Raw genomic sequence first — 14588 nt, forward strand, 5'->3', positions numbered from 1 at the left:
TGAAGCGACTGCAAGGGCGTTTACGGCATAGCAATGGATACTGTTGAGTTGGAGCCAATTCCCTTGCGGAGGAGCACCTCTAAGGTCATGTATGACATGTGTTGGCAGGCAGGAAAAATATATGGTGCCGATTATGAAACAAGCCGTACTGAGTGTCGTCTGGTCACACCTCTTCCCGTGCCCTTGAATCTCCCAAGTTCCGACACATCCTTCACACGGTATGGAGAAAGACAGAGCTGGACACCCCATGGATAAAAGTTATCGAAATAGTCATCATTCCTATCATCACCAATCCAACCCCAGCTTCTCGATTCCCTCAACGAGCCCTCGTATCACGGGCACCGCACTGCCCCTTGTTGTGGCCAGTTGCGTCTTTTGCCTCATTCGCGTCCAAAAGGCAGGGCAATCTTTGCTATCGCAGCTCACCTCCTCCAGGGGGCTCATGCCCGAACAGCTGCGGCATGCTGCGAGAGTCTCCTGAAATCTGCGCTCACCTGCTGACAGCCGGGTTTGCAGCGCAACGAGCGATGCGGACCCGTTGGCTCGACAGGACGGACACAGAGAGTATCCTTCTTCGGAGAATTTGGCGTTGCATACGAGGCAGTGGACTGAGCGCATGTAGGACTCGAGCGTCGATTTCTTGCTCACCCGGGTCGACGCCGACTGATGTATCCGCTGCACCTTGGGCATCTCATCGTACCATTGCCGCACGTTGGCACCCACCAGGTTGAAGATTCGCTCGAGTGGGGGGATGAGGTTCTTCGAGATGTAGTACTCGGCGTCGAGCTTCCAGTGTGGGTTGTTCAGGAGCTCCTCTGGAGCGACGCAGCGGTCGATGAGCCGCGCGCCCGGCGCACCTGTTATGACCACGTACGGCACTCGCTCGCCATACTGAGGCTCGGCCCTAGCATCCTCGAGCATCCTCTTGGCGCTGATGAGGGCGCCGGCCGGAGGCGGTCCCTTGTCGGAATAGGTACCCAGCCGGACCTCTCTTGCGAAGCAAAAGTCCTGCACTGAGACGGCTCCGCACATGATCTTGTCGCATTGCCTCTGGAAGTACTCCTTGATCTGGCTAAGATCGGACGTCTCGAAGAGCATCCGGAGCACCTTTTGCTCAATCATCTGTTCAGCCGGAGTTCCGTCGCGACGGACTGTCTCGATTCCCTTGGCGTCAAACTCAGGCTTCACCTGGTCCCTCGACTCGTACTTGTATCCGACATAACGCTTTTTGGCCAGGAGCACGCAAGGGTGGTAAACTTTCTCAAACTTAAGCTTGATTGGTTGTGGGTTCTTGTCAGAAATAGCCTTGGCAATTTCCTCGCCAATGTCAAACGCTTGGTCCCTCGTCTTCCCTTTGAGGTGGATGAAGAGGCTGTCAGTATCGCCGTAGACGACTTCGGCGCCCCATCGCTCTACTGAATGAATAAACGCGATGGCCCTCTCTAGCGTCTCGCGGCCGGTTTGGACAATGCTGTCTGCAATCTCCGAACAAGGCATGCGTCCGGAAAAGGAGGCAGATGTGTAGCCGTATGTGACATTGGCCAGGAGCTTCAAGGCCAACTGGCGATTATTCAGTAATCGTTGCAATGCCTTGTCCTCCTTGTCCTTCTTCATGCCGCTCTTGATCATGATCCTCGTTTCGAGTATCTCCGTCAGCATCTTGGCAAGCAAGGACTTGCGTATCTCAGCCTTCGCGTACATCATTCCATTCGGCGCAATGTTGATGTGATTCTGGAGAAGTGTTAACAGTCCCGCCTGACGGCCGTATTCGGAGAACCCCATCTTGCTCGTACCCCGCCAGTTGTTGATCCGACCCAAGAATGTAGAATAGCAGTAATTGTACGCAATCATCACGCTTGGGTACAAGCTTTGGAAGTCTAGAACGAGAACGGGGCTGGTGTAGAAGGCGCTCTGCGGCTCCATGACAAGGGGCAGGCATTCGAGCGCGTTCTGACCCCCAACTTGCTTCCTGCTCGGCGATACCAGTATGAAGTTTTCTGGCTTGGCGATTCGGAACATGATTGACTCAACCTTGAACTGCGAACCTCTCGAAAACACGGAGAAGAAATCCACGCCTAGCAACCTTGCCTGCTCACTGGTTCGCGGGATGAGCTCATTGGCCTCCAGAATTTGAATGTCCAGTCGCGCACGCGCTTGGTAATATCTCAACACCTTGCTCAAGTCTCTAGTCTTGCCGCTCATGTACCACTGCGAAAGCGTCTTCCACGAGTAATGGGGGACGCGTCGATGGAGAAGATGCCATGCGACGTTCTCCATTGTGTACTGGAGGAGATTCAGCTCACTCTGCATCGCCCTCCAGATATTTATCGTGTGCCTGCCAGTAATGCGAATGGTCGAAGTCGTGTTGAAGCCCCATCTGTCGTTGCTTTTACCAAATCGACCATGTGAATCGGTCTTCATGCGGGAGAATTCGTCGCAAAGATTGTAATCGTACTTGTGTCTCGCTCGCTCTATCACATAGCCCCAAGAGCTTCCGTGAACCTCAAAGCCTGTCAAAACATCAGGGTCAAAACTTCTCACAATTTCGACCATGCGGATGATGAGATCCAGCTCGCTATTTTCTTCAACAACCGAAGCTGCGGAAAGGCGTCGCACTCGAGGACCAAGCTCGCCGTCGCCGACGCCGCCGAGCACCACAATGCCTGACTGAAGGGCGTCGACTGATTGCTGCGTATTCTCCGTCTTCTCATCAGATTTGCATGACCAAAACATGCATTGAATCTCGTCCTCCTCTGGATTGGGGACAAACTTGCCCCGCGTGTTCACATGGATTTCAAGGCTCATGGTACTCATGTACTGAACCTCGTGCTCAACGCTCGTCACTTTTTGTCTTTGCGAGTACTTGAACCCATGCTTGTTCCGTGGCGTTGGACCATCGATTTGGGACAGCGCAACTCTGGGAATCTTCGATCGGACCGCGCGAGTCTGCTCGCCCAACCACCCCTCCAAGTCGTGACGGCTAGGCGGTGGTGCGGCAAATTCCCAGCTTCTCCAGCGACATTCAAGCTGTTGTAGTTTTTGTTCTCGTTCTAGACGCATAATTCCTGCTGTTACGTCCAGCCTTACCCCGATCGCTTCTGAAAACGCTCCCGTGGGGTCGAAATCGGGAAGGTATGGTAAAGTCTTACTGTGGAGTCGATATTCCCTCCCAGCATATTCTCGGGTCCGTTCAGGGGCGTCCTTTTCTACGCTATAATAGGCATCCTGGTAGATGACAGGCGGTAAGTCGTGTTCCTCCATGGAAACGCAGCTGTCCAGAGTTGGAGGAGGGGTTGCAAAAGCCAACGTCGGGTACCGGGGATGGCTCATAAGTACGCGTAAGCCAGGAAATACTGAGGCAGAACTTTCTGCAGTGAATGGAAGTAACGAAGTAGACAACTGAGACTTGCCATAGTTATTAACCCTCGAAGATGTGGTCGGGTCAAAGGGTATTTTGTTGCGGAATTTATAATCGCGCTTCGTCTGAGCCACGGGCGCTTGCTTCTGAAAGCGAAGCTTGGTATCGATATCATGATGGTCCTTCACTATCGCAAAGTTGAGTGTATGATTTGATTGAGAGCCGTCAGGGGTCTGAGATGGACTTTTTCGGCTCTTGAAAGCCTCGGATTTTGACCGGCTCCAACGTGAGCGTTCGAATTTCCTCCCTGTTGGATGATATTCTGCCCTTATGCTATCCCCGTTTCCATCATTCTGGGGTTCTTGCTTGAGTTGCTTGGAAATAGGTGAAGACGTCATCACCTCGGACCGTTTCCGTTTCAACTGTGGCTCTTTCTCTGGAGATTTTGGCTTGTTAGCCCTAAAAACAAGCCCGAGATCCCCAGCAGCATCTAGGAGGGCTTCGTATACAGGCATCACTGGGCGTTTCTTAGATTTGAGCATGCTGAAAGAGACACCGAAAATATCAGGGTAAGGCCGGGCTTCATCATTGTCGAGCTTGACTGGTTCGGAACATTCGAGAGTTCGCGGCTTGGCTTGCAAATCCGGCCCATCGAGAAGATCGAACTTTGCAGCTTCTCGCAGCACGTCGTCATCCTCGACATCGAAGAGCTCGTCTCCTTCGAAATGAACTTGACGAGCCTTCGTCTCGTCAACCTCGATGCTGCTAGCAGGATCGACCGTTGATTGGCTTAGAGTCGCAGGTAGTCCTAGAACAGGCATCAACTTATGAGGGTATAAATCCTCGACTGACTGCAAAGCTGTATTTACGTCACTTTCGCGTTCTGCTGGCTTTGTGAAGTTGTCAAAGTTGACGTCCACACCGTTGAGATCCGCAATGTCTTGAGTAACCAGACTGTGGATATCTTCTCGATATTCCTCCTCGTGAATCCATTTCTGTGGCTGAGAGTCACGACAGTCAGCGGACATTGAAACCAGAGCCTCGGCTGGGAATGGGCTGTTCCCTTGCTGGGCAGCTGGCATCTGTTGTCGTCGTCGTTTGGTTTCATCCCTCCACAACCCCGCCATGCTGTGCACCAATCTCAGCTCGCTCGGGATGGGGCAGCTGCGCTCAATAAAATCATGATGTAGCCGGCGCTCCTTGACCATCTTTCGATTGGCAATGCTCTGGACGGAAATATCAACTTCTATGGAGCAGTGGCTCATGCGAGGCAGCTCTGGGTCATCAGTGATAAGATCTGGTGAAATAGACGTGCTGTGCCACAGGTGTGACGAATTAGACCCCTGTTCATGATCCGGAACAGGGGATCGGAAATTGGTTTTGGACGAGTCGAGATAGCTGCAGCCGTACAGGTTGTAGTCAATCATGAACTGCAGGAGATACTGCAAATGTGCTTCGTAGGGTTGGAACTGTTGCTTCATGATGACGCCTTGCTGAAGGAGGTCGGCGAGTCGCGACATGACTACCGGGTTGAACATGTATATCTTGAGAAAAAATCGATACCCAACGTGGAATCCATAAAATGGAATGCCCTTGACGAGGGTGATCCTGGCCACAAACCTGGCGCTGTCCCCATACTGATCACGTCGGTAGCTAACGGCAAGCGCATGGTCGATAGAAAGATGCAATCGGTATATGAAGGCACCAACTGCGGATGACTATCAGCGGAAACGGCTATGCCGTCGACGAAACCGACGCACCTTCATCCGAAGCCAAGCCGCCCTGGTACTCGACGTACAAATAGGGAAATGCGCCATGGACATGTGCACAAACCTTTTGCCCTGTTTCGGTCGAGCCAAAGATCCTCACGACGGGAACCTTGGGGCCTCTTGCAACCTGCGAAGGCCGAATATCATTGCGCAGTTGGGGGTCATAACACGACGGCGTGGCCTGATAATGATCGATGCAGTTGAGTCTGACCCGGAAGTGCATGATCATTGACCGGGAAGTCCATCAGAACTCAGTTTCAGACGACACAACGGGAGAATGCTCCGCCAAACGGTCAGCTCCTTATTGGTGAATACATACTAAGAGGTGCAGGGAGCGAGGATACGTGTCTGCCAATGAAGTATGACGCGCTAATGACATACATGCTGCGCGAGATCACGTGACGACAAGCTTTCCCATACAGCAGCGATTGATGCAGTATTACTGCGTGCTCCGTACTTAATGTACTTACTCCGTCCTTAATGTACTCCGTACTGTACTTAAGTATGCCCTGCATGCACTTGTATTACACGTATTGTACTCCGTAGCGGCGCTAGTGTTATATTACTTGCATTATTACTGCTTCCGTTCCGTAAGCATCTGTATTACGTACTCCCAAGATTCCCGCTTCATTCAAGTCACCCACTCTAAATCTTGCATCTTTGAAGATACTTGTTTTCGTCCACACCTCGGCGCTCTTCTTCCACAGTTACGTTTTTGTCCCTGCCTACGAAGCCCGCGATAAAGGCGAACGCGGCTTGCAGTCAGTCGTGGCGCGATGGCGCTCCCGCCGCAAAAGGCCGATCCCGGCGCTGCGTCAAAGGAGGAGAACATCTACATCCCATCCTTCATCAGTAAACAACCGTTTTATGCGAAAGAAGATGGTGATGATGCCGACTATCTTAAGCATCAGCGCCGCGAAGAGAAATCGGAACAATCGCAATGGTATGACCGTGGCAAGAAAGCTGGTCCAGCCGCGACCAAGTACCGCAAAGGCGCCTGCGAGAACTGCGGCGCGATGACGCACAAAGCCAAAGACTGCTTAAGTCGCCCTAGAGCAAAAGGCGCAAAGTGGACGGGCAGAGATATCCAGGCTGATGAAGTCATCCAAGATGTCAGCCCGAGCTGGGACGCGAAACGGGATCGCTGGAACGGCTACGACACCAAGGAGTACCGTAACGTCGTTGATTCATTCAACCAGATGGAAGAGCTCCGCAAGCAAGCGAAGCAGGCGACGAACAGCGACGAAGAAATGGATGAGGGTGATAAATATGCCGAAGAAAATGATATGAGCAAGCATCAGAGCACGGCAACAAGGCAGCTGAGGATACGGGAAGACACAGCAAAGTACCTTCTGAATCTCGATCTCGAATCGGCCAAGTATGATCCGAAAACACGATCACTCGTCGATGGAGGGGCCACGGGAGGCAAAGCGGCCGACTTGTTTGCCGAAGAAGGCTTCATGAGGTCGTCTGGCGAAGCCGCGGAGTTTGAAAACGCAACTCGTTATGCGTGGGAGGCGCAAGAAAATGCTGGAGACACGTCACAGCATCTGCAGGCCAACCCAACAGCCGGGGCGCTTCTCAGGAAAAAGGGCATAGAAGAGGATGACAAGAAGCGAATGGAGCGCGAGAAGAAGATACTGGAGAAGTATGGCGGAGGTGAGCAGAAGAAAATGCCGGCATCGCTTCGCAGTATGACAATCACAGAGTCGGAAACCTTTGTCGAGTATGACGAAGCGGGCCTCATCAAAGGGGCTCACCTACAAGCAGCGAAGTCCAAATACGCCGAGGACGTTTTCATCAACAATCACACATCAGTTTGGGGAAGCTGGTGGTTCAATTTCAAATGGGGATATGGATGCTGCCACTCATTCGTCAAGAACAGCTATTGTACCGGAGAGGAAGGTAAAAAGGCCTGGGAAGCGGCTGAATCTCAAAGATCAGGAGCAAATCTTATTGAGAATGGGAATTCGGATGCGACAGTTGAGGTTTTGGAAGAACCTGAGGAGACCAAACCCAAAAAACGCACACGCGAGGAGATGCTCAATGGGGTGACGGAGGCTGAAATGGACGAGTATCGTCGAAAGAAGACGGTTGCCGCTGATCCAATGGCGGGGATGCTCGGCAAGGACGAGCTCTTCAGTTGAAACGGCAGACAGTCAGATAATTGTAGCATACACCGTCACATCTCCAGGGCCAAGCCTGGAGACCCCAAGCAGAACAGCGAATCGGAAATCGTGGCGCGTTGCCATGTTGATGATATACACATTCAGCTCATATCACGAACATCTGTCACATCGCCAGAACGCGAAACATAATTTGGTGAAGTTTTCCCTTTTAACCACTGGCCAACGCCGCAAGCTATGTCTAGAAATTCCTTCCAGCTAGTGGCAAACCACCAGCGAATCGTATCAGGGGGAATCGTTGTAGCATAACTGATGCATTTACTCGTCATCCTCCTCAGCCTCGCCCTCGCCAGCGCCCTCAGCGGCCTTGGCCTTCTTTCTGCGAACACGGCCGGGGCGGCCACTGCCGAACGGCGAGTTCAGGGCGAAGTCGATGTGCTTCTGGGAGTCGAGACGGACGATGAAAGAGGGGACGTTGACGATCTGCTTGCCGACACGAATGTGGCGCTGGCGGATCAGGACACGGGCGTGGTGGATGGACTTGGCAAGGCCAAGCTTGTAGACGCAGGTCTGCAGGCGGCGCTCCAGGAAATCCTCAATCTTCAGGGCCAGGACGTAATCGAGCTTCATGCGGGACTCGTCGAGGACACCAACGCGGACGAGACGTCGAATCAGGGCGTTGCCTTCGAACAGACGCTTGGGGTCCTTCTCGTCGAGGGTAAGAAGCTGACTGGAGCGCGTGTCAGCATTCGTTTGCGCGTTTCAAGCGGAACGGTACTATGCATTCTTACCGGGCAGCACGACGAATCTTGGACAGAGTCAGACCGACTCGCCAGACCTCACGCTTATTGCGCAGGCCATACTCGCCAACGAGCTTCAACTCGGAGTCACTGTTGGATCCATGTCAGTTTTCTCGTCACAATCGACATGAACAGAGACAAGCTCATGCTCAGTGGCCGGTGATTACTGACAGTCGAGCAGCCTCGAAGGGTCTGCGGGGGACACGAGAGGTCTTCGAATACGCGCGAGGAGGCATCCTAAATAATGTTAATGCTTGCGCGACGTGGAATTGGCGACTCTGTAACTCACTTGACTTGCTCCTTTGGTGTTGGCTGGAGATGGACTTGTTGCTCGCAAGACCAGAAATGTTGGAGGTTGTGGGGTGGTAATTTTCGACGGCCGGCATCACGTGCCCGTCCACTACGAACCCTAAGCGACGCACCGTTCACAAACCCCACCGCCCAACGCCCTTGCCCTACTCATGCTAGGGGAGAAAAAAAAGAGATTACCTAAGCCTGGATCCCACAAGCTGGCGCAAAATCACATTCAACACCAAGGCAGCAAGTACCCTCCACTATCGCCAATCCAACGACAACTTGCTGTTCGGCAAATAAGACGCGATGGGTCACTCTTACGGAAAAAGAGCGGGAACCCGCGTATGTTGAATCAATGGAAAGAAGAAGATGGACAATCTGCTGACGAGGCGCAGTATGCCTTCAGCAGGAACTTTCGCCAGAAGGGCATGATCGCCCTGAACACGTACCTGAGGCAGTACCGGTATGGCGCCCCGTACGACACTCACGAGCGAACAGATGGACTGATATTCTTCCAGTGTTGGTGACATTGTCGACGTCAAGGTGAACGGTGCCGTCCAGAAGGGGTAAGGCGACTCGAGCAGTTCTACCGCGATGCGGACAGCATGAAAGCCGGGATGCTAACGAATGGACAGCATGCCCTACAAGGTCTACCACGGCAAGACGGGTGTCGTCTACAACGTCACGAAGAGCGCCGTTGGTGTCATCATCTACAAGAAGGTGTGGCACCGATACATCGAGAAGCGCATCAACGTCCGAATCGAGCACATTCAGCCTTCCCGGTCCCGCGAGGACTTCCTTAAGCGAGTCAAGGCGAACGCCGAGGCCAAGAAGCAGGCCCGCGCCAACGGTGTCACGGTTCAGGTCAAGCGCCTACCTGCCCAGCCTCGCGAGGCTCGCACCGTTTCCCTGACCGACAACCCTCCCGAGACCGTTACTCCTCTGCCTTACGAGACCACGATTTAGAAGGGTTCGTGGTGGAGTGTGTGCTGGTTTATTCATTTTTCTTGTGGTGTTGTGCGCGGATGGGAAACAACTCAGCATGGCGAGGTCTACATTTGATGTCCATAGGAAATGAGACCAAAAGTGGCATGTACCACTCGAACCTGTCTTCCAACTGGGGCATCTCGTGATTCAATTTTTGCTGCTGGGTTTTGGATTGGGCCGTTGGCTAGCCTTTATTCATTCTTTCCAGGGTGCCATGGCTCTCGAAACATGTGAAGCTGGCTTTTCGAACTATCGAGCCAGATCCATCCAGACCTGAGCAGTGTTAGATTCGTCCAGCGATTCTTGGCGGTTACCTGGTCATTAGTATCGGCGTCTTGCTTCATCCGCACGACACGGTTAGAGTAAATTAGAGGAGCTGAAGGCGGCGAGAGCTACATGAGACGCGTCAACGGCGTAACTGTCGTTCTCATAGGCTAAGATAAGAGCCATCACTCATTGGCCCATTGTCAGAGGGGGAATTCGTTTTCAAGGCATGGTGAAGCAACATCTGATGCGAATGAGCTCTTCTTTATCACTTGGTCATTGTGACTTGCTATTCTGCTATTACTCTCGATTTGTTCGATTTGAATGTGGCGGTATCGTGTTCTTGTTCATTGAATGCTGGCGACGAAGTACGACGATCCAAGATCCATCCCATTGGCATAGGCACTCAACCAATGCCAATTAAAGGAGCAAAAAAATCATTTCCTGCTGCCGAAAACATGTCACACGACGTTGCCACTTCACGTAAGAATGACGAACTGCTTAGTCGAGCCCTCTCAAAAAGGCTCCGAAAGGCTGCATTCCCCAGGTACGTGCAACGTGAGTGACGAAATTGCCTGGTTGATAACGTCTTCAGCCGGAGCGGAAGATTCCACTAGCCGAGGTCGCATTGACAGCCCGCCCGCCCTGCCAATGTAGCTCGTGCTCTTGCATGACTACGATAGGCTGGTTGATGGGCACCGTTTGGTTGGAGACGCATCACTGCCTGATCACCATATACTAAGCCACTGCGAAGCTGCCACGCTTTTTAAGGCAATGCTGACGACATCGTCCACGACTCCTCTGCTTGGCGCCCAACACATTCATTGCATGCTTACAGTCATTCTTCTGCAAGCTTGCCACGTCCCGTAAATCACGCCAACGTCGAGTTGGAGTGAGCTGTGCCTCCTGGAACCTAGCCAGCCAAAGCACTCACTCCACCGTCATCGCGGCCAAGCCCAAGTTTCGGCTTCACCACACTCTGCCCTTGGCAAGCATGGCCTCCATGCGGTCGGAGCATGCCAAGTTTGTGACCCTCATAGACTCCTCGACAAGTCTGTTGACGGACGAGACCTTTCGCTGACAGACTGACCTGCAATCTAGGACCGATCAGGAGCTTGCCATCAGCATCAAGAAGGCCACCAACACTGACGAGATCTCGCCCAAACGCAAGCATGTGCGCGCATGCATCGTGTACACATGGGATCACAGATCAGCCCACGCCTTCTGGTCTGGAATCAAAGTGTAGGTCATGTTGCTACGCCGTTGCCCGTTCAGGGGAGGCCGGCTGACCCGACGACAGGCAGCCGATTCTGGCGGACGAGGTGCAGACTTTCAAGGCCCTGATTACAATCCACAAAGTTCTGCAAGAGGGTCATCCGTCGGCGCTCAAGGAGGCAATGGCCAACCGCAGTTGGATTGATGGTCTGAATCGTGGCATGGCCGGCGACGGGCTCCGCGGTTACGGCCCCCTCATCCGAGAATACGTATTCTACTTGCTGGCCAAGCTCTCCTTTCACCAGCAGCATATTGAATTCAACGGAACATTCGAATACGAAGAGTATCTGAGCTTGAAAGCCATCAACGACCCGAATGAGGGTTACGAGACGATCACAGACCTCATGATTCTACAAGACAAGATTGAACAGTTTCAAAAGTTGATTTTCTCCCACTTCAGGAACGTGGGCAACAACGAGTGCCGGATCTCTGCCCTGGTACCGCTGGTGCAGGAAAGCTATGGAATTTACAAGTTCATCACGAGCATGATGAGAGCCATGCACTCCAGTTAGTCTCCACCTTGGGCTCGTCGGGTCGGAGGAAACTGACGGGCAGCGCAGTCACGGGAGATGACGAGGCTTTACAGCCTCTGCGTCAGCGTTACGATGCGCAACATTACCGGCTCATCAAGTTCTACTACGAATGCTCCAACCTGCGCTACCTCACCAGTCTCATCACGATCCCCAAGCTCCCCCAAGACCCGCCGAACCTCCTCACCGAGGGCGGCGACGCGCCCGCCCTACCCTCTCGGCCGAAACAAGAGATTGAACGTCAGATAACGCCACCGAAGGAGCCGAAGTCGGAAGAGCCCGGGGAAATCTCGGAGTTTTGGAAGAGCGAGCTCGACCGTCAGAACCGAGACTACGAGGAGCAGCAGCGGGTTCTCGAAGAGCGACAGGCAGCAGCCTTGCTGGCACAGCAGCAGGCGCAGATGCAGGCGCAGCGCGATTTCGAGGAGCAGCAGCGACGGCTGGCAGAACAGCAGAAGCGGGATCAGGAGGCGCTCCTGGCACAGCAGTCGCAGTGGCAGACGCAAGGCCGACTCGCCGAGCTGGAGCAGGAGAACTTTAACGCGCGGGCCCAGTACGAGCGAGACCAGCTGATGCTGCAACAGTACGACCAACGCGTCAAGGCGCTCGAGGGGGAGCTGGGACAGATTCAAAACAGCCTGGGCCAACAGATCACGAGCAAGGATGACCAGATCCGGGCGCTGCAGGAGCAGGTCAACACGTGGAGGACGAAGTACGAGTCGCTGGCCAAGCTGTATTCCCAGCTGCGTCACGAGCACCTCGACCTCTTGCAGAAGTTCAAAACGGTGCAGCTCAAGGCTTCGAGCGCGCAGGAGGCGATCGACAAGCGGGAGAAGCTCGAGCGGGAGATCAAGACGAAGAACCTCGAGCTCGCCGACATGATACGCGAGAGGGATCGTGCCCTCCACGACAAGGACCGAGTGCATGGCAGCAACAAGGACGAGGTCGAGAGGCTCAAGCGCGAGCTCCGGATGGCGCAGGACAAGGCCGACAACCTCGAACGGAGCAAGGGCAACGAGCTGTCGACGATGCTGGCCAAGTACAACCGGGAGATGAGCGACCTCGAGGAAGCACTGCGCAACAAGTCGAAAGCCCTCGAGGAGGCGCAGTCGTCGCTCAGGGACGGCAGCTCCGACCTGGAGAAGCTACTCAGGGACAAGGAGTACGAGCTGGAAGTGTACAAGACGGGGATGGACGAGACGCTGCTCAAGCTGAACGAGCTCGAGCAAAACCAGAACGATTCGGGGCACGCGCTAGATGGGCAGATTGACGCGCTCATCCTGTCGAACCTGGACAAGCTCAACGACGTGATCGATTCCGTCCTCCAGGCCGGCGTTTCGAGAGTGGACGATGCCCTGTACGAGCTCGACTCGTCGATGCAGGCGGGCAACCAGAACGCGTCGCCGACGTACGTGCTGTCGCAGATCGAGAAGGCGTCGGCGAGCGCCATGGAGTTTGCGACGTCGTTCAACAACTTCATCGCCGACGGGCCGAATAGCACGCACGGAGACCTCATCAAGGCGATCAACGTGTTCTCGGGCGCCATCGCCGACGTCTGTAGCAACACTAAGGGTCTGACAAGGCTCGCGACGGACGAGAAGAAGACGGACGGGCTGATGAACGGCGCGCGGCAGTCGGCGCAGTCGACGCTCCAGTTCTTCCGCGGCCTCCAGAGCTTTCGGCTCGAGGGCATGGAGCCGCTGCAGAAGACGGACGTGGTGATTAACAACAACAACGACGTGCAAATCAACTTGCAGAAGCTGAACAAGCTGGTTGAAGCCTTCGCTCCGGGCTTCGGCAAGCTGGCCAACAACAAGGGAGACTTGGGCGACCTCGTCGACTCGGAGCTGAGCAAGGCGGCCGACGCCATCGCGGCGGCGGCGGCGCGGCTGGCGAAGCTCCGGAACAAGCCTCGGGACGGATACTCGACGTACGAGGTCAAGGTGCACGACTCGATCCTGGACGCGGCGACGGCCATCACGAACGCCATCGGGCAGCTGATCAAGGCGGCATCGGCGACGCAGCAGGAGATTGTGCAGGCTGGACGCGGGTCCTCGTCCCGGACGGCCTTTTACAAGAAGAACAACCGGTGGACGGAGGGCCTGATCTCGGCGGCCAAGGCGGTCGCATCGTCGACCAACACGCTGATCGAGACGGCCGACGGGGTCCTCTCTCGGCGAAACAGCCCCGAGCAGCTCATCGTAGCGTCCAACGACGTGGCGGCGTCGACGGCCCAGCTCGTCGCCGCGAGCAGGGTCAAGGCGGGCTTCATGTCGAAGAGCCAGGAGAAGCTGGAGCAGGCGAGCAAGGCGGTGGGGGCGGCATGCAGGGCGCTCGTGCGGCAGGTGCAGAGCCTGATCAAGGAGCGCAGCCAGGACGAGGACGCGGTGGACTACACGAAGCTCGGCGCGCACGAGTTCAAGGTGCGCGAGATGGAGCAGCAGGTACGTGCCGATTTTCTTCAGCCCATCAGCGCCGTGTTGCACGTGCGCCCCCGGCGGTCGCGCACACGCAGGGACGCACGGCGATCCAAGCGGGCGATTCGTCATGCGCTCGCCATCCGGACACGGCCGCCGTTGCCCGGACACGGTCGCTGCCGGTTCGGAGGCGAGATTCGTGGGCCAGTGCCTACGTCTATCTGCCCTCGCGTCCGGCGGGCACTCGGCTCGGTCGCGGCGACGATGACAGGTCCGGAGCAGATTTTCGCTAACGGGACGGTCGATGACAGGTCGAGATACTCCAACTGGAAAACGCGCTTTCCTCGGCGCGCCATCGGCTGGGCGAGATGCGCAAGATTTCGTACCAAGAGGAGTAGAGATTGAAGCAGGGACGGCGGAGGGACGTCGTGGATGGGCAGTGGCCGGTGTCGCCCCGCGCGCGCGTGCTTTTTTGTCTGCTCGGCGCCAACAAGGCTGCAAGGTCCAGCAAAGTTCAACGCGCGATGGCCGGGCACACCGTCACGGGGGACTCTGCCGAGGGGGTGAGGCTGGAGGGGTAGGCAGCAGCCATACCCTGGTCCTGGTCACAGCCGGACGATGGACATGGAGCACGGTGGGGATGGCACGGGGATGTCGGGTGGTGGGAGGGCGAAGTCGTTACGAGCGCAGGGCACGCACGGGGCCGTTTGGGATGATGTGCTTTGACCCGAAAACGAGCACAGCTGGCTCGTGGGCGGAGCGAAGATG

The 14588-nt window shown here is 55.1% G+C and overlaps 5 protein-coding genes across 5 annotated transcripts; 3 read left to right on the forward strand and 2 right to left on the reverse strand.

The window, feature by feature from the left end:
* Positions 1 to 285: 285 nt before the first annotated feature.
* DCS_00882 (uncharacterized protein) lies at positions 286 to 5350 on the reverse strand (the record flags this gene model as incomplete). The annotated part of the gene is made up of 2 exons (XM_040798217.1): positions 286 to 5066; positions 5119 to 5350. The coding sequence occupies 2 exons, from the start codon at positions 5348 to 5350 to the stop codon at positions 286 to 288; spliced, it is 5013 nt and encodes a 1670-aa protein (XP_040659100.1).
* A 553-nt stretch (positions 5351 to 5903) lies between these two features.
* Positions 5904 to 7274, forward strand: DCS_00883 (pre-mRNA-splicing factor slu7; the record flags this gene model as incomplete). The annotated part of the gene is made up of 1 exon (XM_040798218.1): positions 5904 to 7274. One exon carries the CDS (start codon positions 5904 to 5906, stop codon positions 7272 to 7274), a length of 1371 nt encoding a protein of 456 aa, XP_040659101.1.
* A 297-nt stretch (positions 7275 to 7571) lies between these two features.
* On the reverse strand, positions 7572 to 8289 carry DCS_00884 (40S ribosomal protein S9; the record flags this gene model as incomplete). The annotated part of the gene is made up of 3 exons (XM_040798219.1): positions 7572 to 7983; positions 8045 to 8143; positions 8225 to 8289. The coding sequence occupies 3 exons, from the start codon at positions 8287 to 8289 to the stop codon at positions 7572 to 7574; spliced, it is 576 nt and encodes a 191-aa protein (XP_040659102.1).
* Positions 8290 to 8653: 364 nt separating this feature from the next.
* DCS_00885 (Ribosomal protein L21e) lies at positions 8654 to 9313 on the forward strand (the record flags this gene model as incomplete). Its single annotated transcript, XM_040798220.1, has 4 exons — positions 8654 to 8689; positions 8743 to 8810; positions 8866 to 8913; positions 8983 to 9313. 4 exons carry the CDS (start codon positions 8654 to 8656, stop codon positions 9311 to 9313), a joined length of 483 nt encoding a protein of 160 aa, XP_040659103.1.
* Positions 9314 to 10592: 1279 nt separating this feature from the next.
* DCS_00886 (uncharacterized protein) lies at positions 10593 to 14218 on the forward strand (the record flags this gene model as incomplete). Its single annotated transcript, XM_040798221.1, has 5 exons — positions 10593 to 10621; positions 10700 to 10840; positions 10899 to 11380; positions 11434 to 13847; positions 14132 to 14218. The coding sequence occupies 5 exons, from the start codon at positions 10593 to 10595 to the stop codon at positions 14216 to 14218; spliced, it is 3153 nt and encodes a 1050-aa protein (XP_040659104.1).
* Positions 14219 to 14588: the final 370 nt, after the last annotated feature.

This window comes from Drechmeria coniospora, chromosome 01 (assembly GCF_001625195.1).
Source record: "Drechmeria coniospora strain ARSEF 6962 chromosome 01, whole genome shotgun sequence".
NCBI lineage: Eukaryota > Fungi > Ascomycota > Sordariomycetes > Hypocreales > Ophiocordycipitaceae > Drechmeria > Drechmeria coniospora.